We start from the raw sequence: 25,144 nt of genomic DNA on the forward strand, positions 1-25,144 counted from the left end.
GGACGGGCCCGCCGGGGCACCCGGGGCCGGCAGGAAGCCATGGAGCTGCTGCCGCCTCTTGGACCCACCCTCCCGAAGGGGATGGTGCTCCCCGGGGCTGGGGTGGCCTGCTGGCCATTCCTGAAGAAGGGCGCTTCCTCAGGGGTTTGGTGGTTTGGGTGTTTGGCGGTTTTTTTTATCATTCAAGTTGGAAGTGTTCAGTGAGAACCGGGCTTGGTTTCTGGGTAAAATTTGTTCACGCTTTATCATCAGCTCTGAATTCAGAGGCAGCATTCACAGTCGGGATTGTGTAAAAATGCATTTAGCGAATGGCTGGAGACAAACTTCGATGGCCGGGTTAATACTGGGAAGCGTTTCAGAAGGCCTGAATTACTCCTTAGCTTAGCTCTACTTTTTTTTTTACTTTTTTTTTTTTTCTTTTCCCCAGGAGTAATTAAATTATGAATACTGTACAACTGAACATCCTTTTGGATTTCAAGCTGTTATTAGCTGCAATTTAGAGAACTTGCAAATCTGCCAAACATACGTATCTGACATCTTTACAGATTACTAGCTGTGTCTCGTTATTTGACATCCAGGAACACGCAGCAGCCAGAACGCATGGATGTTCATGGCAGCTTGGCAGTCGGAGAGGCAGAGAATCCGTGGCAAGTCTCCCAAGTTCCAGGGAAAGCTTGCTTTTCCTCGTCTGTGCTGTGAAGCTACTCTTAATGAAGTGGATTTCACTTTTAAACCATTGATTATTTCTGTTTGTGCATTTTTACTCCAGAATAGGGGTTTAAAATAAGAAAGAGAGTGTCCAACCAGGAGCCTCAAGCTACTGCTCCCTTATTACTAAATATCTTATACCATAACCGTTTTATTTCTAGCTAGACAAACACTAAACCTTTTCAGAAAGGTATGATGTCAAGGTTCCAAGTTAACTGTTCTGTGAAAATAATACCTTTACTGTAATTTTTCCAAATGGCAGTAACTAGTATTTGGGTAGTAATCTAAGAAAGAGTATGAGGTTACAGGCCAGGAATTGTTACAGGAACATAAATCACCTTTTAATATTATTTTCCTTTCTCATCATTGACAACTTAAATACAGTAGGAAGAAAAGAAATGTCATAGCAATCTCCTTATCCTGTTTTCAGGTCTAAAGCATTTAAAATGCAACAATAGAAAAGCAAAAGTTTTTTTTAAAATGTTGGGGAAAAATTCAATGCAAGACTGTGTACATCTGGGGAGGGATGTCTAGCCGGTCCAGCTCAAACACCATTATTCTTCTGAGCTGAAAACATAAAATAGTTCAATGTCAGAAGATGTAGCTTATTCGGTGAAGGGTGTATCGCAATATGGCACGCCCAGTCCAGGTGTGAGAATAACCAAAGATCCAACACTGACACTGTTGCCTTTTGCCTTCCCAGCAATGGCGGGAGGAGTTCAGCTTTTGTGGCCGGTATGTTTAGTTGGCAGCATCCAGCTGTGCTAGCCACTGGTTAAATTCTGGGTTTCGTTGGTAGGGCTCTTACTGGGACTGAGTATTTTGCTGAGGATTTAAGAAAAACAGCAATTATTGTAAGATTAAAAATACTGTCTCAAGGACTGGCAACGCGGGCATTATTCTGCTGCATAAATGTTAAGTAATAACAGCCCAAGAATATCCACATGCTTTAAATGTGTTAAGTGTGTTGTGTGGCAGGAGGCCAAAGCTCAAGTCTCCAGTCATCTGGGAAGCGTAAGTGGCCTGTCTAATTCCTACCACTTTTTAAACTGTTTGGTTTTCAGTAATAGCTGCAGGGTTTTGGAGCAGGGTATAGCATAAGATCAGGTGGTTGAATTTGAATTGCCTTGTTTAGACTTGCTGCCACATAGTCCTTGATCTCTTATAAGAGAACTTCTGCATGCGTGAGTCCAACTGCAGTTAGGATATCCAGACATGGTTTTAAATACCATGTTAGACCTAATTTTTCAGATACGGTTTTAAAATACTGTGTTCAAGCTTTTTTTTTTTCACATCTGACATATTTTGCTTATCTTGAAATTGGCATTTTGGGATGAAGCTCAATAAAATGTATAAGGTTTTGGTTACAATGTTTATGAATGTTTTAAAGTTCATGCCTGAAACCTACCTCCTAAGTTGTATGTGTGTTTTGAGGTTTTTCCCTTTTTAGTGGGTGGTAAAACCCTGCTCAGCTGCAGAGTACCAGAATGGGAAAGCTTGTTTGAAATGTTAGTGGTTTTTTTTTAACATTAAAAATTATTTTCAAAGACGGCTACAAAGTCTGATAACTTCACCAGTATAAGCAGCATAAGTTGAATATATCTAGTAGGCTAAGGTGAATTCTCATTGTATGAATACCTGTTCTTTTTTTATTGTTTAATTGGTTTAGGTCCAATGATGACAGCTCTCTTGAGTGGCAGCCAGTTTCTGTGGAAAACCTGTTCCAGCATTTAACGCCGCAGATACCTGAAGTCTCATGAAAAGGAAAAGCAGGTTTCTCAATGAGTAGCGAAGTGAGTCCTAACTTTACAGTGAATGATGCTCCATGAAAACAGACTGTGTGAAACTATATCAAGATTTGAAAGTAGTCTGATGCACAGTGAGGGTGGCTCCAACCTGTTATGTTGCAGAAAGGGTGTATTGTCAGCCTTTCCAAGCTCCACGTGTGAGGAGTGAACATCAGAAATCCCAGTCCTTGGGGACTCTTGTCTGTGAGATGCTGCATAACTTTATTCGCTTCTAGAGGGGTGCTCTTATACCTCAGTATTACTTCTTCCCGTTTCCTGAATTCACTGTGCATCTGAGATGTTCCAAATGGTCTTAAAAATTTTCACAATCTTTCTTGTTTACTGGTTCTACATTTGGCTTTCAATACTAAATAGGTGAACCTACTAGTATAGTACTTATTTTGTTGGTTTTTTTTAAACAGTGCATTTGCTCTCGCTTTTTTCCTTAATAGCTAGGTGATTTTAGACTCCTCTGTATGAGGAATTATTCACCTTCAGAGGATGTAAATTATCATCAATATGAGTAGGTTATCAGCTAAGTTTCAAGGAGTAGTAATAGATAATTCTGCGTTTTTGTTAACATTTTCTTCAATTTTGTAGCAGTTAGCCTTCTAAATAAATAATAAAATTTCAAATAGGATGGATATTTCAGCAGCAACAAAAAATATCCAGAACTATTATAATTAGCTACAAGAAAATATTTTTAAAGGTCAAACCCAACCCTCCCTCGCATCAAAACTTAAGCTGTGTTTACTATTGCATTTCATTCTGGGGATTTTGAGGGCAGGAGTACCCTACATTGGCCTTCTGCAAGTTTCTTAAGCTTTCCATCTTTCCTCTGGAGTATTAAATAATGCAAACTGTTTGACACTATGTTGAATCACTAGTTAGTCTGATGGGCTAGCTAGATTCAAGTAGACCTTAGAGCTCATCTGGAATCTGAGTCATAAGTGACTTCTTTTTCATAACATTATCCTGAAATAAGTTGCATACAGAGTAACATTATGTTTTGTAAGTGTGAGTGTTCAGAATCTGGGCTAGTACCATTAAAGAAAGTAATGTTACTTTGTTGGCATAACGTTGAACATGAAATTTCACAGTTTTGGTCTTAAGTGCAAGTAAATTGCTTGGTTTACTTTATCCTGTGGCAGATTGCTGGCACCTCAGTGTAGCTGGCAGTCTCAGTCTAACGCAACCTCAGGCTAAAATTCTGTAGTGATATAAATCTGGAGCATTGCATATTTGTCAAGGAGCTAATGAATGTGATGGGCCACAAAGTATTTTTCTTTCTTGGAAGTCTAACTTGTCTTCTGTAAGCAATAAATATAAGCAAGCATTGTACGACTAATGTCTTATTCACACTGGCTATATTTATTTCTTTGAATTTGGCAGGTCCGTTTATGAGATTGGAAATAACTGTGATATCAAGCATCCGTCTGGATGCAGAGGTCTTTTCACAGAGGATATTCAGCATTGGTAAACGGATTTGCGGATTTGCATGGGGTAAAAATGGAGGCAGAAATAAACTTCTGAAATTGAATCTCGATCCAGGAATGATGGCTTCTCAGCTGTATACACATGCTTTCAATATCTCCCCAATAGAGAAGAGGAGATTGTGCATAAATGGAACACCATGGATTTGGCATCTCCTAGAAGAATGTGTCGAGAATGCGTGGGAGTATTGGAGTGTTGTCATGGGACTGATTTCCATTGTCTGTTTTCTGTTTGCTGCACTACCGTAAGTTTAAAGTCTTAAGCAGTCCTCAGATTCAAACATGAGTAATCTTGCCTGAAGCCTTTTTCAAAAGCTGCCTTTTTTTTTAATTTTATCTTGGATATGTTTCTCTATCTGCATAATACAGATATAATATGCCAGAGAAGCATGTTGTTCATGTTTGCAACAATATTTGGTGGTTGACAAATGCGCTTGATGTACTGTTCTGTTGTACTGACTTGACACTAATCTCTGCCACTTAGAGCAAATGAGAATAAATCACCTCTTCTCTCTTATCTTCTCCACCCTGAGATGTGTGTGCATGCACAGGCACACTTGCAGCAAAAGCCAGCTCGGTGTTTATTTAAACCACATGCTATGTCACCAATACTGTTGTGCTGGCTCCTGCCAGTGAAATTTGGACGGATAAAAGGTCAGAAACAGCACAGGAGTTAGCACTTTGGTAGTGCTAAATCAGTTGCTGTTTGTTCGCTGGCACTGGCTTTGGGTTTCAAATGTGTAGGTAGGAGATGACAAAGGAAAAGTAGAAATGCTCCCAGCAGGTAAAAATGCCTGAAACGAAATGGGATTGACTCCAAAGTCTGTCCCCATAAGAGGGATATAATTTACTGAACTAGTAAGAGGGTTGTGGAAGTCAAGCAAAATAAAACCACTCTTAGTAAGCTGTTGAGCCTCAGAAATATTAGTGAAAGGGGGCTTTACATTAAAACTGTCATGTTAGTGAGCATGGAATTCGTCAAGATATGTCTAATGGTCTCAACGTTTGGGATTGCTTCATAGTCCCCCTTGTGAATCCGAGTAACAGTTCTCCAGTTTAGAGGCATAAGTGTAGTTGTCAGCTCTTTTAGAAGCTTTGTTCATTCGTAGCCCTTCTATGTTAAACAACAGTGTTTTTCTTATTTCAGTATTTTAAAGGCTGGTATTTACAGCAGATGAATATAAAATGCTTATGGCATAGTTCTAGTGTCCAGAAAATGGTATTTCAGTGCAGGCCACAAAAAAAGGAGCACATGCAAGCAGTAATGAGGTTGTGATTTGAGTCTTTTGTTATGTTAGAGTGACACATGGTGAGCTATAGTGATGCTGAGTTCTTCTTCAAAAGGTAAGTGGAGTATTGCTGTGATAGGTCTCTTGTGGTTAGAGTTTTAATCCTTCTTTATTCAGATTTTGAAAAATGTACTTCTAAGCTTACTGATCATTTTTTTGCTTATGCTATTTTACAATTACTTCTGGAATTTGTGCCAGTCAAATTTACATTGCCTGTCAGAATGGAAGAGTGGATCAAGCACTGTCTTTGGGCTTTCTGCTGTGTTGGATAGCTGGAGATCTTACAAATTTCGTAGGCTGCTATTTAACAGATCAACTGCCAATTCAGGTAATCTGTCAGTATTCTTACTTTTTGATTTATCCTTTTCAAACTGTCTCTTTAAACTCTAGGATAACTGCATATTGCACAGCAAAGTACATACTGGGAAAGAAAACAGTTTTGTATTGTGTTTGCTGATCTACCATCTATAAAATTGTCACGATTTCCCAAATATTTTACATTGATACTCTTAGGTGTTATAGGAACCATTTCACACTTGTAATTAACATTCAGAGAGACTTACTGGGTGTTACTCAATGATGAATGAAGTGGGGAATTTTCATTTGAGCTTCAGCTTCAAAGTAAGCTTGCAGAGCAGATAGGACTGGAAGGGGCTGGAAGTAAGTTGTGTTGTTTAGCTTGTAACAGATCAAGTTGTTTTCGGCAGCTACTCTTTAAACTTAGTCTTGGGTAGGTTTTTTGGGGGTTTTGTTGTTTTTTTTATATGAAAACTGTTTATTAACAGGGAAATACTAGTTCAAAGTGGTTAATGTCTGACTAATTTGAAAATATATTTTCTTCATTAAGGGGAGGGTTTCTCTGACGGTCATTTTCAGCAATACATTAATTGTGTCCAAAACTTTCTTGTCTGTGGCTTTTGTTTTTGACTCTTAATTAAAAGCGAAAGAGGTATGTGTCAGCCACCTGCAGAAGTTTTCACAAGCTGTAGATGGACCCAGGGGTGGACAGAGTTGCCTTCTCTTTTGCCACTTAAGGTGTGACACTTAACTGTTCCATCTCCCATTCTGAAAAGGGGAAGGGCAAATGTCGGGTTTGTCTTATTGAGGGAAGAGGCACTGAGTAAGATTAGTAGCTTCTGAAGTGCTGGGAATCTAGGTGGAACAGACTTAAGCTTCTGGGCAGGAAGGATTTATCAGTCCAGGTAGGAATTTGTGCTATGCATCCTGGAAAATGACCCTGTTGCATAAGGTTTAACTGTATTCATCTGCAGCAGTCTAACTTGTTTTGTTCTGGAAATGCTTTCTTTTGGGGTTGTTGGGGTGGCTTTTTTTTGGCAGTGCTTTGCTATTTGTCATTCACATTATGATTGTGAAGCAAAATTTCCATGCAGTTAAGTTAAGGTATTTTGAACTATTTGTATACTGAACAAGCAAATATATCTTCTCTTTCAGATTGTCACTGCCATTTTTTATGTTAACATGGATGTAATTATGATTTCACAATTTGTCTACTATAAGCTCAAGAATCAGAAGATGACAAAATGTAAGGTTTTTCAACACTTAAAATGTTCTCCATAATGTAGCACACTCTTTGGTATTTTCTACAGCATTTAAATAAATATTTTTCAGAGGGACCAAAAATAGACTGCACAAATCTGGGTTGAAGTTGTTAGGCCTATTGCTTCCGGTTTTCTCAGACTCTTGTGAAAATCCTGCCCTTTCTCTTCTCTGCCTTTCTGACTGTCTCTTTTCTTATCCACAAAATATCTGTATGTATTTTCTGTGTAGTACTTTCAGTTTATAGAGACATATAAAATACAGTAATTTTGTGGAATCTGACTCCATATTTTTTAACTTCCTCCATGGTTTTACTATTTACTTACAGCTATCTAAATATACATGTAAGTGGAAAGCAAGCATTATTTCTGTGTGTGGTTCAGTTAGTTTCCTCCATGTTGATTGAAACCGGACTTTATTTGCTTATAGCATAAAATATCTTGACATCTTCATGTGTTCTGTTTCAATATATACAGTTAAAAAACATATTCAAGGGGAATGAAATTACTTGAGTTCTGCTTCATAAAATCCTGGCAGTAGTTGTAGTGTTCAGCCTACCAATGGACCACTGTTTTGACTGAAAAGGAAGACAGAAAGCTCTGTTCACATTGTATCAAATCAAATACATTAACTCATCAATCAAAAAAAAAAAAAGTATTGAAGGAAATCCATGGTGCAGCAGAGGTAGCAAAAAGCTGAAGTAAAACAGATGCCTGCCCAGCAGACTAAATAGGGATAAAGCAGATTCATTCAATATGGAACTGATAATAAGCCTGGAGATAAGTCAGTGCTGAAGATATTTCCTTCCTGCTGCCTCCTCTTGAAAACAAATGCAGGCTTTTTTACATTTTGACCACCAGTGCCTGTTTCAGCTCAATGGTTTGCGTGGCTGGAGAGGGAGGAACGGTACCATGACTAGGGCTGTGAAAGAGGGCTTTCTGATACGCAGTTCTGGAGCAGTTACCCTAGACAAGTTGGTCAGTTTTGTATCTCAAAGTGCAGCCTGTGGAACAGAACTACTAAGTCTGTGTAATGTAGACTACAGGTCTTTAGGACAGGCTTACTAATGTTGTACAGCAGTTTGTTCCACTGGTAACAGTGACCGCAGGATTTTACCAGCATCTTGTAGATACAGAAGATAGCATAGCTCCAGAGTTGCAGAGGCTTGTCTGCCATTTTCAAGTTGTCTTGTAGGTGTCTATGGAGATTTGCTAGATGGAGTCTTTGAGTATGTGAGTTTCAGTAAGGCTCAATATCTAGCTAACCATGGACAGAGAGACTGGTCCAGCAGAACACTTGGGTTACGTATTTATCTTAAAGATATTTTTGTTCATTGAAATTTCAAATATCCTTGCTTTTGCAGTTTTTAATCAAGATGTGCTGCAAGAAACTGTTATGTTCTATTCTACTTAGCAGTTTTCTGTTTATCAGCTGTTATTTAATAGTAAAGTAGTAGGAGTTAGTATAAGAGAGAAGCTGAGTATGAGAATTTTCTCTCTCAGTAGCAGTGCCTGTTTAAGGAGTTCCCCTCCTGTTCCTGCACTGCTACTCTCAGCTGATGCACGAAGACGCAGCACAGCTATGATAGCGAGCAGGGGTGGGCACAGAGCCCAGAAGAAAGAGGTGTATTTGTGTTGCTGCCAAGAAAAAAGATACATGAAATTGTAACTTTAAATTCACATCGCAAACAAAAAGTAACCTTAAATCGACAGCAGATGTTATTTTTCAGCTAATTTGTTTGTCTGTCTTTCTAGGCAGCAAAAGCCTGAAGAATTTCTGCATAACCTGGATCATAGTGTGTATAGCACTGTGTGTTATTCTACCCTGTCAGCTGTTACTAAGAAACCAAGACCAGACGACAGTAATCGAAAGGAGCAATGTAAGTTCTTACCTGCTTCCATTCCAAAAAATTCCCACCCAAAAATGTACTCTAAGCTTTAAAGAAATTTGGATGATGTTTTGAAGAATGCTTTAGAAATTATAAACGTGGCACTATGTGGATATTTTAACCATGGACCATCCATCCCAAAATAAAGAGGTTGCAAAATAGCTTTTTTAGCAGCTTCCTGTGTTTTGGGTTTATTCTGTCCCTTCGTCATTAGGATGTGCTGCTCTGCGAAATAACATGTATGTGTGCTGTGTTTCTGCTTGTGTTAAATACAGTAGACATCCATGACTACACAGTCACAAGTGAAATCAATGAAAATGGGAAATTACAATTGTACCTGCTGCTGCTGTCATTTCACCAGTAAAATAATTGTAATCCTGCAACATTGCCCAGCAGGGAAGCAGCTTATTTTCAAAACACAGCTAGAGTGAGAAAACTAACAACTCTTAAACTGTGAAAAATGAGTATTTTGCTTTCTCCAGACAGGATGATTCATTTTTTTAGTGGCCCTAGCTACAGTTCTTGGTTTTGGTTTGAATTATTGTGCCCAGGCTTTTTTAGCAGGAGGACTGGATTGATATTAGTGCCGTATCCTAAAGCCTGGCACTAGTTTTGATCTTGGTCATGGCTATGACGCAGCAGTGTGCATTGTTGTGAGATAAAGATTAAACCCTTTCTAGCCCTCTTTGGTCATTTGAAGAGCAGCACTGAACTGCTTTGAAAGGAGTTCTGTCCAGAAAATCAGCCGGTGCACTCTCAGTTTAATCCTCTGAAATGCCTGAAAACATTCTTGCCAAAATATATGTACCTTTCTTTTTCAGAACTCTCTCAATATGATTGAAATGTCAGGCTTCATTTGTGGCTATATATCCTGTGTGTTTTACTTGGGAAGTAGATTTCCTCAGCTGTATAAAAATGTAAGTAGGTTTTTGGATAAGTACACGTACATATTTTACAAAATACTCTCTGTTGCTTTAGATGTTGGATTCTCCCTAACAGTGTGCCCTCTTGAATCGAAAGCCGACTTTGCTTTTGTGACTGTCTAAAGTGGTTAATAAAAAAAATGAGGGTTTTTCTCATTCTGAGGTGGATGGTGAGAATTTTAGGAAGATGATGGTCTTTGACTGATGGAAGAGGATTTATTAGCCGAGGAAGAGTAAGTGTTTACAGTTGGGTTTATCAGACATGAGCAGAAACACGCTTTCTGTGATTGTTGTCATGAGCAAGTGATGTCTCCCCTTTTCTTTCTCCAAACTATTCTACCTTAAGTAACCAACCATGGGATCAGAAGTTAGAATTAGAGGAAAATTAGTTTAGAATTTTAGCCCCTTTTCACAACGATGTCATTACTGACTTCCCCCACTCTCCCCCCCCAGCCTCTTCACTATCAGTATATTAAAAAAAACCAAAACAAAACAACCCACCACAGCAAAAGACCTGAAAGTTTTACATTGTCAATTGTATACAGGCATTTTAATTGATTGTGGAAATGATTAGTTCACTTCCAAGCCTATTCATATTCCCCCTCTACCTTTTCCTTCACAGCTGGAATACCACAGTATTTTCAAAAAGGTCTACTAAACAGGCTGACAGAGCCATAGATTTCTTAAAAACTAAATATCATTTGGAAGCAGATTATCCTTGCTGCTTTGCACTTACATAAGAATTACATAAGAATTATATTAACCAGAGCTGCTGCTAAGAACTGTAACGATTTCTCTGGTTTTCAGTGGTGTGTGCTGAAAGCCCGGGGGATTCAGAGCCCAGGAAGAGATGGACAAGAATGACTGAAAGTCTGTGGACGTGTTATAGTACAAGATGCCAAACTTATCTGTAACTGGCTACTGTGATAACATGTTTTAACATTTCTTTGTGTTTGTAAAAACTTCTTTGTATTTAGTTCCGAAGAAGATCAACAGAAGGCACCTCTTACCTGCTGTTTGCATTAGCCATGATGGGAAACTGTACATATGGACTCAGCCTTGTTTTAAAGATGCCAGCTACTGAATCCTTCCGGGCTCTCTACTTTTTGCACCATCTTCCATGGCTCATTGGGAGCTTTGGAGTTTTGTTTCTAGACTTTTTTGTATCCTTTTCCTGTTATAGCTAGAGTTTCTCTGGATAGGCTTGTTAATAAGTAGATCAGAAATTAATTGGATCTTCTTTTAAATCAAATTTTTTTCTATGATTCTAACCTTGATCACAAAATCTTCTTTCTGAACAATAATTTTTATGCTTTTTATAATAATATTTCTTGATAAGAATAACAAGTTTATAGAAAATATCTACATTAAAGCTACATTGCACAGATTAATTTATATCTTGTAGCCAATACGTAGTACACTAAAAGTTGGAGGGTGGGGTGTTTGCACATTGTGGTGTTTTTCCTAGGTTTTCTGTCTGATAAATGTAAAAAAAGCAACAACAAAAAAACCCCAAACAAACTAACAAACCCCAAACCTGCTTGTTTTTAAATGCAAATATACAATTACAGCTTTGAGAATTTGGTTAAATCGTGTTATTGCAAGATTCCATTAACGTCAGAGACAAACAATGAGGTTTTGGCAAACTTAGTTTCAGAAAATAGCATTTAACAAAGAAATGCTACAGCTACACTTAACTGCATAATTTGGGGCAAAATTAGATGCACTGAGACCCCGAGTGCCTCTGGAAACCAGCAGCTATGCTCATTGAGTCGTGCTAGGGGCTGACTACACAGTTACCTAGATTAGTCTGTCATGATGTTATGAAAGTCCTGAGCAAACTTAAAACACTATAATTTTTTTTTTTTATTCTCATATTGAGGGGACATACATAAAATGCCCACAGGATATTAGCTATTGTTAGTCACGCTCTTTCTGGATTGAGCGTTATCATTCTGTGATCAAGAAATTAAAAGCAAAGTGTTTAGAGTAATACTGTATTTCTGCTTTAAAACCCTAGTGAACGGTAATGTGGTGGTACTTGGTCTTGCTGTTCACTGTAGGTTTGTAGTTACCTGTCTTGTTACTATAGCTTGTATTTTCACTTAAAAGAGTAAAAAGAGGAGATTTTCTGACTTTTCTGGAAGTAAGAATTTTAGGTTGGTGTCTGAAAACATCTTGGTACTTAGCTCCATGAACTCAAGCTATAAAACAGGATAAAATGAAGAGTGATTTCAGGACCCTGCTGAAGCATATTGTGTTAATCTGTTCCATATTAAAAGGAAGTTCTTTACCAGATTTACCTGGAACGGTTCCAGAAGTTATGATTCCCAGGCATCAGTCTTGTCTTTCTGATTAAAGTAATTTCATCAGCCACTCCAATTAGACTAGCAATGGGACAGCTGACCCTGGCCTTTGGATGGACTGTTAAATGACAGCATCGTTCAGCGTAGCCTTCTGTGTTTTCTGCATCTCCAGCCATGGCGATGTAAGCGGGCAGTTTAGTAAAACATTCTGCATTGTGGGAAGACAATACTCCACCAGCGGTGAGACTAAACTGTGGTTCGTGGCCCGTTTTGAAATAAATTGTAGTTTTATCTTTTATGAGACAATGCAGGGTTTTTTGCATGAGCAGATTGTAGGGCTTCAGGGTTGCTAGCCCATGTGGCTGGTTTGAGCTCTTGGACCTTTTGTTCCATGAAGGAAGTAGTGACTCTTTCTTCCACCCCCAGCTGGAAATATAAACAGGCCGGTATTTATTTACCAAAAAAACCCTAGAATTTGATCTTGATGACCCTTACAGTACGTTATATGCATATTTGCAGATGCCTTTCTATGATGTACTCTGAAAAGGAGCTTGGCCACAAAACCTCCCCCCTCTCTGACCCTGCCCCAGGATTGCAGTGCCAGTGTGCACATGACATTCATTTCTGGGTCCTGTCTTGATTGGAGTCTGAATCCAATCTTGCTAATAGTCCTCCAGTTCAAATTATATTGAAAACAGATGCTTCCAAATCAGGTTGAGGAGCTTATAGGAATCTAGTCAAGTATATAGTGTTAGTTGAAAATGTATGAAGTATTTGTAATCAAGAGAAAACAAAAGCAGACCTCCTGCTTTGAGAAGCCCTGAAGGTATGGAAATCAATGCTTTTAAAGAAAGTTTCATTGCTGTCTCTTGCCAGGCAAGAAAATCAAAAATCTAACAAACTGGTATGTCATGTTGGACCAGAAAACGAAGAACAGGATCACCTGGGTTTTGGAAAAGAGGAATTAAACCAAAAAGTAATAATTGCAAAGAGGGAAGTGTTTCATAATTGATCATTTGTGTAACAGTCTCTGTTTTAAGAGTAGGTGCAGAAGTGGCCTAATTCTAGTAGACTTTATTCCTGATAGTGTCCAGAGTTTCATTAGATGGAAAGTAAACTCTCATTTCTCAAGGTCCAAGCAAGGATTAAGAGTTCACTTACTCTGTGTCTGCTGCAGTATTCTTTTGCTTCCATCTGACATGGCTGGCATTGACTATTTTTAGAAACAAATGGACTCCAGATCATAGCTGGAACAGCAGCTCCAGCGTTACTTAGTGCAGGATTACACTGGAGTTGTTTCAGCTCAGTTTAACAGGCTAACACCGTTCTCCCGTTTCCTTGGTGTTTTAAAGTTATTTGGTTGCACAAGAAGCCAGTTATTTTCAACAAATAATGGAAGTGTCCAGTTGTTTGTAAAGTATGAATTGTTCTCCTTTCCATTTTAAGAAGATTTTCATAGTGTTACACATTTGAATTAGAAATTGGACACGATTTTCTTTTGCAGAAAATGTTTCCTTTACAGTGGAAGGTGGTTGGAGTTTCTCAAGAAACCACAAAGCTCAGGGTTTAAATGGGCCTGATCCGGCGCCTTGTCACTCAGAGCCGCTTAGTCCAGGTTTGCCTATTTTAAGGTTCCATGGTGGACCTTATTAGAGCTTTATTTTATGTGCATGATTACTTCATGTTTCGCTTGTACACAAGGATGCATTACTACATATTTTAAAATACTAAATCAGCTGATGAGTAGTTCTGCCCTTGGGCTTTTAGCAGCAGCCATCACTGAGTTTTCCAAGAGAGTGAATCTAGTGCAAGTTTTTCCAGAAAACTTTGTCCTTTTCTGTAAGTCTGCTCCCCTCTTTCACCCTCGTTCCTTCCTCCTCCACTCCCACCAAAACCAAACAACTTTGCTTTGTGTTTAGTTCAGACAAAGCCCTTTACCAAGATTTTTGCCTTTTTTCTTTTTTTAACTTAGCATCACCCTATTGTCAGAGAACTGTGTTCAAATCCTCCACATGTACTTCTTTTCATTAAGTGTAGCCAGGTTGTTACTAGATAGCCAAAGTATATTCAGCAAGAGCCAAACTGTTGTACACAGACTCTTCTCTTGCACCTTTTGTGATTTGCAGGGCAACCACTTGGAAGCCATTATATACTTCTACAAAACATCACACTTTGTAATTTAATTACACTGTGCAAAGAATGTCAGCGTGACCTGACAATTCAGCCAGGAGAGTTTCCCGGTCAAACAACTTTTCTGCGCTCCTATAAATACCCACTTTTGTCTCAAAACGGTTTAGTTTCTTGAATTGTCATTAAATTGTTTAATTTAATGAAACAAATTTGATAAGCAGCGGCTGTCATGAACTTTACTCTGAGAAGTCACTTGGGTTGCCTCTTCCACCTTGGGCTGTCGGCACACTTAGGTGTTAAAGTTTCCCTCAGAAAGTCAGACCTGAGCAGCAAGCAAGTTTCTGTATTAAGTAGTCTTGGTGGTTTAGCATTTATTTAAAAAATAAAAGCAGCTGAGTACATCTGCTACAAAAACATATTCTGGAAATACTGTTTGATAAGCTCCACATAACTTGTGTATGTAGTTCGTTCCTCCTTAAAAGCTCTGTTGCTGTTGCCAACTCGTGGCTGAGAGTGATCGTGCACGGTGCTGCAGCCCAGGCTTGTCCCAAGCCCACAGTATGATTTCAGCAAATTTGATTTCCAGTTCAGTTTCTTTTTCCACCAGTGCAACTATTAAGACTTGGGGAGGTGCTCAGCTGCAAGTACAGTAAGGCCTGTAAAAAAGAAAAAAAAAAAAAAAAGGCAGGAAATTTAAGTGGTAGCTATATGCACTATAAAACTAATTTGCGAAGCTGTAAGAAGAAAGCATTCCCAGGATAATACTATAGAGAGACTAAAAAAGGAGTGCTGAGCTGCTGTCTCTGAAGGAAATCCTGTCTAGTCTTTAGTTCAGGGGCCTCAGAGGTGGGGTGCTGGAAAGCTAGGGGAAGGTGGGTTAATTTTTGGGGCTCTGCCTAGGATGTAGAGAATTTCCTCTCCATTCATCCAGGCCTCCCAGAAAGCTTCCTCCCCCCCTTATTTTTATAAATAATTACATACAGTAGCCTCAAACTTCTTACAACCATTGTCTACTAGCCAAGTTATTTTAACTGATCTGAAGCGTTCCTGCTAGAATTCTGTATGTCAGATTTCTTCCCAGAGAAACTATTTCATTTTTAAAATGGGATTTTACGTGTAACAGTAGTTCAGAAAGCTGAACTTACACATGATCGTACATTAGAATTTGGGCAAGGTAGCTGGGTATATGGATGGCTGCTTGTTTCTACACCACATACCTTTAAGCACGCTTTCATGCAGATCTTTATGTTGGAGGCTCCCTTCTTGACCTCATCTACTCCACCCGCTTTCACCCATCTTAATGTCCTTCGCAAAACTTTCTTCAGTGAAGTTGGATAGCAAGTAACACTGGGTTTAGCAGTCTGCTGCTGAAATCACTTCATCTTTTAGAAAAAGAAAAAAAAAAAGTGCCCAAAGCGGGCAAAAGAAGTAGGAGCCATAAATCCTGCCATACAGAGTGTTGCCGCTTGGCTGTCTGGGGGTGGGTTGCCTTGGGGAAGACAGGCTTCTGGTACCTGCTGCTTTGCCTTTCTCGTCATTCCCATATCGATTTACTGTGCCTAGGAAATCTTTATTCTGTAGGATGCTATGCGTATTTCTTAGAAAAGAATAGAATACTAAAGAATACTTAAGGGCATAGCTGGCTGGGTTTGCATGGTATCTTTATATCTTAATACGGTATCTCTATCAGAAAAGTGTTATGCATTGAGTTTCAGTACTCAAGTATACAACTCAACTATCTAGCAAAAGTTCTGCAGAGTGAGACCTCTCTCCTGTCTGTTCTAAATGCACAACCCCTTTTTTTTTTTTTTTATTATTTAAAGGCCGTGTATGTGCAATGTCAATAATTTTGTTGGAGGGCTGGAACCATCAAGGACAAGTACATAGTTGTTAATTCTTTTTAGCTTAGCAGTATTTCCAGTGGTCTGTTTTACAATAGAAATAAATGATGATGTCTAATTGCACTATTCTGTGTTGAAAACAGCATTAAATATTGAGACGTAGCGTTGTCTGCCTGTCAGTGCTTGTAAATACCAAACCACCTAGAATTTTGCAGGACATCAGAATTTTAGTTTCTCATCAGGCCCTGCTGATCTATTGCTAAAAAAAGGTTTTAGTAACTTCCCCTCCTTACCAGCATCCACCCGCAGCCCAGCCCGCAGTATTTACACCACTGGGGCTGTATGTATTTAGACCACAGGGCAGCATGTTTGACTCCACATCGTTCCTAGATGAACCTTGTTCCTATGCTGCTTCTAATGAATTTCACACTTGGGAGCCTTGCAAGCAAGAGGATGAGGTGGTACAGGATATTTTCATGTGTATTTGAGCCATATAACGAAGGGGATCTGAAGGTTTGAGTTAGAATTTTTCTGCATGTTCCCTTTTCTAGTGTTGCGAGTGAAACTTCTTTTGCCATAAAGAAGTACTGAAAATGAGCGTTAAGTAGGATTTGGAAAAGGTTATATGCTAATGTAGAAAATTCCACAGTCGGGATTAAGTAAATGGATAATACTTACACTACAGTACATGAATTAGATACAGCAAGTTTTAAGCTTTCCTCTGCGGACTGTGGTATTCAGAGTCTGTGCCAGAACTAAATGGATGGCTGCTTTTATTCTGTACAGCTTATTTGGGGTTTAATTGAAAGCAAGCACTGCAAATGCTACCTCTGTATCCTAGTTAATTACTTCCTTACCCCAAAATAACAGGTGACTGTGCAATTCATCCTGTACCATCAGCACAAGGAAAGACAATCTGATTTAGTAGCGCTGGAAGTGGAACCATTGCTGGTGGATGAGGAGACTGCCTAGTGTCGGGCTGGATTTGGCTCCTGTTTTCATTGGATTTTGCTCTTGGATGACTTTGACGAACGGTTAAGATTACAGTTGCTTAGGGACCAAATTTATTACTTATTTTTTATTATTTATTTTGACATTAATTTGTCATTACTTATTTGCAAATGACATGCCAGTGATAAAATATTTAATATTTACTGTGTTGTTTCAGGATAGATACAATTTTGTTTTCCTGACTTTTTCCCATTTTGGCTGTTTCTCCCCAGAGTGTGATATGGAGTCACAGCAGTAGGTGCCATAGAAATATTTATTTGACATCATGAGACAGTGCATATCATGGGATGACTATTTATTTTTAGGTGAACGTGTGCATCTAGTTAACATGAGCATGGCTGGTTTAAGAAGAATGGATGAGATTACCCTTGTGCCTTGAACCCAACCTGGAGCTGCAGACTGCTCACTCCAGTTGCATTGTATCTAAGATTTGGCCTTTTCTGTTCATACTCCATATTTTGTATGCATCAGAAGAACAAACGTCCTATAATTAAGTAAATTCAGTGCAGGGGGATCTGTTACTGGTGCAAAACCAGAAATCTGGTGTGAGTTGGTGGGAGCCTCACGTGCAGCTCATTGCAGAGTATCGCTGCATTTTGTTTTTAAGAGTTAAAACATTTATACATCAATACCTGTGTGTTCCAAGGAATACAAGTACTGTGTGTCATTGTATACCTCATGTAATGTTTTTGTACAACATGCATTTTCTTTGCAAGCTTCTGGTTTAGATAAGTAAAAAAAAATAGAAGCTAAGGAGACCGTACCTTATAATTGCGGATTTTTTGCAATACTGGGTTGTGTTTAAAGAAAACTAACAAAATTATCTCAAAGAATAAACTTGTTAATATTTCATTGATATATGTGTAATGATTCACTCGTCAATAAATAAGTTTGTGAACAAAAGGGCTGGTTTTTTATAAAGGACAATATGAGCATTTTATACATTCATGGGCTTAGGAAGCTTTGATTTCAGATAACTGTTAAAAGGAGACGATTTAAATTTTGTTTTTAAATAATAAAAACTAATAAGTAATACATTTCTTTTTAAATAATAAAGTAGTAAGTGCAATTGATTGTACCTAAACTGCTGCCAAAAGCGCACCCTAAAAATGAAGCATTTTTCTCTCTGAACTTTTATAGAACTTCACGTGCCCCTGATAAGAACCCACAAAACAGGGTTGGGGTGGTTTTGGAGGGATGGGGAGCGATCCCATCCCTGCTGCTGTATGCGGAAATTGAATTTCAACTTCTGCTGCAGCAGTAACTGGACGTGAGTAACTGAACTCTGTGGTTTTGCTAGAAATGAGCTGGGGCTGGCCAAGCGACGGCTGGCGGCGAGGTGGTGGATTAGGTGTCAGGGGCACAACGCCCCGGGGAAGGATAAGCCCATTCCGGTGGCTTGGGAGGTCGGGGTGGCTGGTGGTCCCGCCGAAAATGCTGCTCAGTAATCCCCGCGTCAGTGATGGTGGTTTAGGCAGCGCCCCAATAGCTGAGTAAAAGGGATTTGCTAAGTCCTACTGTGGAAAGGCGAGTACTGCTGAAATGTTTCGCCCCTCTGCGAGAGGCTGAGGGTTGATGCAAGATCTACCCCAGCAAAGGCGGTTGCTTCATTCGTCCCAGCGCGTACATGGAGCAAACGCGTTTTTCCCTGATTTCTGAAGCGAGTAGAGGGTATTAGAAGTTAACCTTTTCAGTACATAAATTAAAACGCAATTTGTCGTACTCGCAGATTTATATGCTGTACACATGAGATTATCAAACTCCTGCCTGGCTGGTGATTGAAACCATGACTTGTTACTGTTTAATGCAGTTAGTTAGAATTTGTTCTTATATTATTTCTTCAAAGATTATTTCCCCTTTTACTGCTATTTGTAATCCTATTTTGGGATGTCTTTTTATCCCCGTTTCATACTGCTGTTTATTAGAACAGCCAAATACGGGATATATAAAGTTACTGTGATTTGATTTGAGAATTCTAATGGAAAATAATTTAACTTTTAAAATGTGAAACAGTGATAGTTATTGATGGTTCATATATATGTAATATTTAGTATAGGGGTTAACTGAATACTTGAAAAAACATTATTTCCAAGTAGTGATTTGACTGCCAGAGCTGATCAAATATTTACATTTTTTTTGTACATTTACATACATTTACAACAAATATTGCTGTTCCCTAGCACCTATTAGGTCTCTCTCACTCCTTTGCACAGCGCAAAATTATTTCCTTGGAACCAGACTCTGCCGTGTCAGAAGGAGCAGTTAGAGCCGTGCCCAAATACATCAGGTTAGAGCCTAAAGGGCAGACCCTGATCACCTCGTTGTTCATCTCAGATGGGGAAATACAGCCCGTAGCATCTATCACAGTGATTCTGTTGGGAAAGTAAAGTGTCGTAATCATCTCGCTTTATGTTACTAATTCTTCCCCCGTGCTGCATGTAATCCAAGATTAACGGCATTGTTTTCTAATTTTATTTTTTTTAACTATCATGGAAATCTCATTAACTAAAGGAAACATCTCAAATGTCTTCAGGGCTTTCTTTTTAAACAAATTAATCAAATAATTTAGCTAACACGGATCTCTACCGTCCACAGAAGATTCTTCCAGGAATGGAGTTACTCCCGGCTGTTACACATCGGTTTTGATCACTTGTTTCAATACAATAAATATGTGCATAATTCACTACTTCTGACTATCTGTTGAAATTGTAAATTTGCCAGTGTTTTTTTTTTTTTTTTCTAAATTCATGCTTGTATTCTTGCTGACAAAAAAAAAAATGTATTATTAGTCTAAAGGAAACAAGGTCAGTTCATCTAGTAAGAAGTATGGAGCAAAAGCAACCACTGCTGGCTGCTCCAAGAGCTCATCTCCTCCCGTTTCCTACTAAATGGCTTTTGAGGTCTCCAGCATCTTACAGAAGCAACAGGAGATGCTCCCACAAGGTTTTTAGTACAATACCTTCCAGAGGGGAGTTGTTGACAACCATACCAAAAATACAAGAAAGCACAACAAGAAAAACCAGCATATTTTCAGGTTCAAAGAGCAGAAGCCAAGGCCGTGTCTCCATTTGCCATCAGCGCCGTGACTGAACCTGTGCAAGGTCGTTGCTCTCTCCCTGGGAAGCCTCAGAGACGAGAATATCAACGGCTGGGCAACAGCCTTCTTGTTCTAATTACTCCCATCATTATTTGCTTACTTATTCCTCTGTAACCTCAGAGATGCAAGACAAACCCGCAGTTTGTTACGGCAGTGGCTATTACGGGCAAGAAATGGCATTTTCCTAACAGCAATGTTTGTGCTGGAGAAACTGGCAGCTGTGCCTTGTGCCGCTTGCTTTGTTGCCGCCCCTTTGCGTGACTTAACACATCCATGATGGTTTAAGTTTATGGATGTTTAAGTTAAGAGTTAAACATCCGTGTGGCACTGTGTGTAAGAAGCTGCAGGTTAAGTTAATCAAAGCTTTAACTGAGAGAAGCCGAAGAAGCTGTTGCCCACATCCAGGGCTTGAGTCCCTTCAAATGACATTTATTAGTACTCGGGTAGCGGACAACAAAGAAGACTTCATGGATAACAAGGAAAAGACATGGAAAACACTTGGGCCAACGGCTGCAGTGAGCTGATGCCGGGACACCGAGCCAGGGCATTGTGGGTCCCTGCACCCCATGCCTGCTTCCCAAAGCAAGCCCAGGCAAGTTCCCCAGTGGCACAAATACCCCCCCTGATGTCAGAAGGGTAGGAAATTAATGCTCTGCACGTGAAGGACATCCGTCCTGTGGGCGAGGGTGGGTAGGGCTGCTGGTCCCTGTGGGCAGGAAGCGGAGCACGGCGCTGCCACGGAGGGAGGAGAGAGGCAGCTTTGGTACCCAGCCAGGAAAGGAGCAGCGATGCAGCCCTGCTCAGTCCCCAGCTGCCTGCTGCCGCGGGGCCAAGGACTGGGAGAGATCCAGAGGTTTCATTCCAAAAGCCGCTGCTTTGGCTCTTGGCTGTGGACATGCCCTTGGTCACTCCAGCGGCCTCCCAACTGGGAGGCTGGTGCTCCCTGGGCTCGGGGAGCTTTGGGGCAGCATCCGTGCTGCCGGCAGAGCCCCGTTCCCATGCCCTGTGCTTGGATGAGCGGCAGTGGCCGCTGGGCAGTGCCACCATGGGCACCATGCAGCCCCGGCAAGCGACAGGGATGCACCCAGAGCTGCCTCTGCAGCACAGCGCTTCCTCTGACGGGTCTGGATCTGTCCCCTGAAAGCTCCTCAGTACTGCAGCAAGGGCTGCTCCAGCTTCTCCTCTAAATCCCAGTTCGTAGAGCGTTTCCCAGCCATTCTTCTGATAATCAGGGGTTAATGGGCCCCATCACCACCAGGAGAGGTAAATCTAACCACTGCTGTGGTGCGCCTTAAGGAAATTTTAATGATGGTAGGGACGATTCATGAATATTAAAAGCTGGTAGTACTTTGGTGTCCATCCATGTGGCTGGTTGCTAGATGCTGATGAAAATATATGGCACGGAGGCAGGGCATTGATTCATATCATGATGAGGGCGGCCACTGTAATGTGCTCCAAACAGCTTTTAAATGATGACTGCGGAGGAATTAAGACCAGTTTAATCCAACTAAATAATACTCCTAATGATAAACCATTAAAATCAAGTTGACTTTTAGATTCTAGCAATTGTATCAGACAAGGTGATTACACTCAACATCAGTATTGCTAATCATTAAAATAGATTAAACTATCAACTGAGAAATAAGAAACGCTGGTTGACTGCAGCAGAAATGCTGGTTTGACTTTACAGCTGTGCCCCTCCTGTTCCCTGAAACTCCCCGCTGCTACTTCGAGGTTCAGGCAGGTACCACTTACTGTTCATGAGCATCACCTGCCTCAAAATTAGCACCCATTGTAATGGCACATTTTATCTTTAGATGTCTTTGGAGGGCAGGCTGCAGAATTCAGGAAGAAAGAAGCATTGCATCATTTTGTCTGACTTGCTAGTGGGCCACAGGCTTGTACCCTCTCCAGCTTGAAACCCAAGCTGTTGCTCAGCTGAAGGACATCTTCCAGGGTCTTAAGAGGGTGGGAATGGTCCTTGCTGGGAAATGAGCCTTTATTTCTCAGCATAACCTCAGCCACTGTCTTTGCATTTCCTTCGGCACCAGCCTGAGCTTTCTCCTCTTAAGAGAAGTTCTTGTAGATATGGCCTGAAATGACTTGTACACGAAATGACTCAATTCTCCTGATGAAGCTGAACACAGCGAGCTGCCTGAGCTACTTACTGGGACCACAGCATGAGGAAAGCCTTAGCATCTGTGGTGGAGAACAGATGGTCCTGAGGTAGCCCTAAACCCACCAGCCCATGGGCCAAGTGCCTTGCACAGACTAACGCCATCTCCTTAGGAGACATTGGTTCAGCATGAGGTAGGACACCAAGCTGGAACCAGTGCAGGTTCAGGGAAGGCTAGGGACTCCCCCAGGCATTGCAGCCCATGGGGCAGAGTGCCTGGTGTGGAGGGGGGGGGACACACTGGAGCAGAGCATTTGGGCAGGGTGACATGGTTGTCCACTGCCCCTCTCCTCCAGGACTGTCCCCTAGCACTGAGGTCATGGTATCTACAGCAAAACCAAAGATTTTTGCAGGACCAGTAGTAAGTGAAGATAATGGGAAGGACCAGAAGAAGCCAAGCAAGGGGTGTGGTAATGCTGGGGGAGAGAAGAGGGAGATGTCTGTGAAGGGGAGGAGAAACCACCTGGTCAGAATTGATCTTCCTTTTCCATAGGCAGCACTTGCTGCTTGATGGATTGGCTGTAAGATGGGAGCTTTACGTTAAAAATATCCTCCATATTAATGAGAGAAGGTGTTTTGCAAGCGGGGAGAATGGATGATGCAGAAGAACTCTTGGGCACATTGGAGGAGAAATTGCTCAGTGCTCAAAACGGCTTCTGGGCAATACAGCATCCCTCTCCAGAGCTCTCTGAGCAGCCTTTCGGTTGGTACTTTACACTCAGCCCTTTGCTGTAACGCGGTCTGGCCATATTCGGGGTGCTCCGGTGACGTGTGGCTGCTGGTTTGCTGTGGGGCTGTTGGACACTCACTTGTCTGTGCCTTCAATTGCAAAGGGCTGTTTAAAATTGATTACTGGTCTGGCTCAAGTCATTGTATGATCCTGTAAATATAGAGAGAAGATGGGCATTTTATGATGTCTGACTTTCCTACAATATTTTTTTATTAAGTAAACTGTAATGGAAATATTGGGTTTTCATTTCTTGCTTGCTTCTTTTCCAACAATTGCCAGTAAATCAAAGTTGCAAAAAGCCATCTCTCCCTCTGCGCTGACAGAGCTAACGGCAGCCTGGTGGTCACTTACTTTTGGAAATGATATCACCTTATTTCTAGGCACTTGGCAGACTTCAGTGCTGATGTATTGACACTTGCAGCTTTCAGATCAAGGAAATAGTGGAGGATAGCATTTGCAGCAGAGCAATGCCCATATTTTAAAATAAGGACTGCCAGTTGCAGTTATGCCAATTTGCTGGGATACAGGAGTGCCACGCTTAGAAAGCAAGCAAGTATTTCTTCCCCTCTTCTTCCAGCATCTCTGCTTGTTTGCCTGTCTCCATACAGCATGTCAGGCATGTTGGATGGTACAGAAACCCGCTGCAAGCCCCTGGCCATGGGGCTGGGCTTGGAGCACCTCTCCCATCACACATCTAAGGACCTACAGCTGGGTGCTCGGCCCCTTCTGTAGCATGGGCCCCTTTGAGCTGGCCCTGGACAAATGTATGGAGTCAATGATGTCTAAGCACATCTACAGTCATTCATTTGGAGATGAGTCCTGCGGTACAGCCTCATCTCTCAGCACTCTCCCTGAGTTGCAAGCAAGCAAAAACTCACATGGAAGGAAAGTTTAAATGCTGAACATAGAGTTTTGTTCTGCATTTCTGTGTCTATGTTTTAAAGTATGAAAGCTGGAAGCTTTCTACAAGCCCAACGGTGCTGCAGTCTTCTCTTGCTTATATATTTGTAGTGAAGAAGCAAGAAATGTTTGATGCAGGATGAAATGGTAATGGGCTGTTGAAAGGGGCAGGGCTGCTGCCGAGCTGTGAGCCGGACCTCGCTCTGCTCAGCCAGACCACACCACCGCTTCACAGCTGGTTGGGTTTGTTGAACCAAAGCTGTAGTAAAAGCAATCCCTTCCACTTTTATCTTTGCTCATTGATTTTTTTTCCTAAATATTAAGATTGTTCAACTAATCAGGAAAGGACCTGCCTGCAAACACGGGCAGAGCCCGACACAGATTGCATGTTCCCGGCCCTGCGCTGCAGCGCTGGGCTGAGCCACGATCCAGTGAAACCTCTTTTTAAACCTTTGCAGTGTCATATACTTAAAAACAGAAAAAAAGCTGGCCCTGGCTCAGCCCTGGGTTTATTTAAGGATATATGCCCATAGTGACTTTCCCTTGCGCCAGGGGTTTGGTTGCTGGAGCCTCACCCCCCTGTCATCGGGCTGGCCTGGCTTGCTGCCGCCACTGTGCTGGTTGTGTGATGGCCTTGTTCTTCAAACCCCCTTGGATGCAGCCCTACAACGCCGGGGTCCTCGGCAGAAGAGGCGCTGCTCTCCAGCACGCCCGCTTTCATTCCCCCGTTAGGGTGTGAGCACAACTGCAGGGCGAAGGCTTCATCCTCAGTCGATCCTCAGCGCGCTGCTTCTCTTTTACACATGTCCTTTATCAAGAAGTACGTTCCCCTCACCCATCCTTGCTGCTTCAGGGTACCTGGTGCCTTGAACGGGTGATGGTTGTGCAGTGGCAGAGGGCTGGGAGCCCCACAGCGTGCCGGGGCTGGCCCAGGCATCGCTGCCTGCTCTGTAGGATGAAGCTGCAAGCCCGTGGTCCCAGCCCAGACGGAGCCGTTCCCACCAGATGGAGCAGTTGCCGTTCCAGTGCTGCCGAGCTGTGAAACCCCAAACCCTGCGGGGCCCTGAGGGGCTGCATCCTCGTACAGGGCCCTGCAAGCGCCCTGGCTGATCTCGTTTTTGCTCCCGGGGTGTAAATCTGGAAGAAAAGTCACAGAGCCATGAGAGCTGAGCTGAAGCACTGCCTCTCATTTGGTCCTTTGCTTTGCTTTTTGGCAGCTCCTCGCTTTTCGAGCATGCCCAAGCCTCCGTCCATATGTTTTCTAACTTTGCCATTTGCAGTACAGGCCGGGCACAGGGGACTGGTGCT

The 25,144-nt window shown here is 41.3% G+C and overlaps 1 protein-coding gene across 1 annotated transcript; it reads left to right on the plus strand.

The window, feature by feature from the left end:
• The first annotated feature begins 2,426 nt into the window (after positions 1-2,426).
• SLC66A1L (solute carrier family 66 member 1 like) lies at positions 2,427-16,967 on the plus strand. The gene is made up of 8 exons (XM_009634354.2): positions 2,427-2,501; positions 3,888-4,233; positions 5,476-5,605; positions 6,730-6,820; positions 8,589-8,713; positions 9,544-9,639; positions 10,623-10,808; positions 16,793-16,967. Exons 2-8 carry the CDS (start codon positions 3,896-3,898, stop codon positions 16,892-16,894), a joined length of 1,068 nt encoding a protein of 355 aa, XP_009632649.2. The 5' UTR covers positions 2,427-2,501; positions 3,888-3,895; the 3' UTR covers positions 16,895-16,967.
• The last annotated feature ends 8,177 nt before the right edge of the window (positions 16,968-25,144 follow it).

This window comes from Egretta garzetta, unplaced genomic scaffold (assembly GCF_000687185.1).
Source record: "Egretta garzetta isolate BGI_Z169 unplaced genomic scaffold, ASM68718v1 scaffold172, whole genome shotgun sequence".
Lineage (NCBI taxonomy): Eukaryota > Metazoa > Chordata > Aves > Pelecaniformes > Ardeidae > Egretta > Egretta garzetta.

Coding starts and splice junctions, on each gene's coding strand:
- SLC66A1L (XM_009634354.2), top strand. CDS start 3,896: ATGAGATTGGAAATAACTGTGATATCAAGCATCCGTCTGGATGCAGAG. Junction 8,714..9,543: donor CAGTAATCGAAAGGAGCAAT/GTAAGTTCTTAC, acceptor TTTCTTTTTCAG/AACTCTCTCAATATGATTGA. Junction 10,809..16,792: donor TTTTGTTTCTAGACTTTTTT/GTATCCTTTTCC, acceptor CCAAAATAACAG/GTGACTGTGCAATTCATCCT.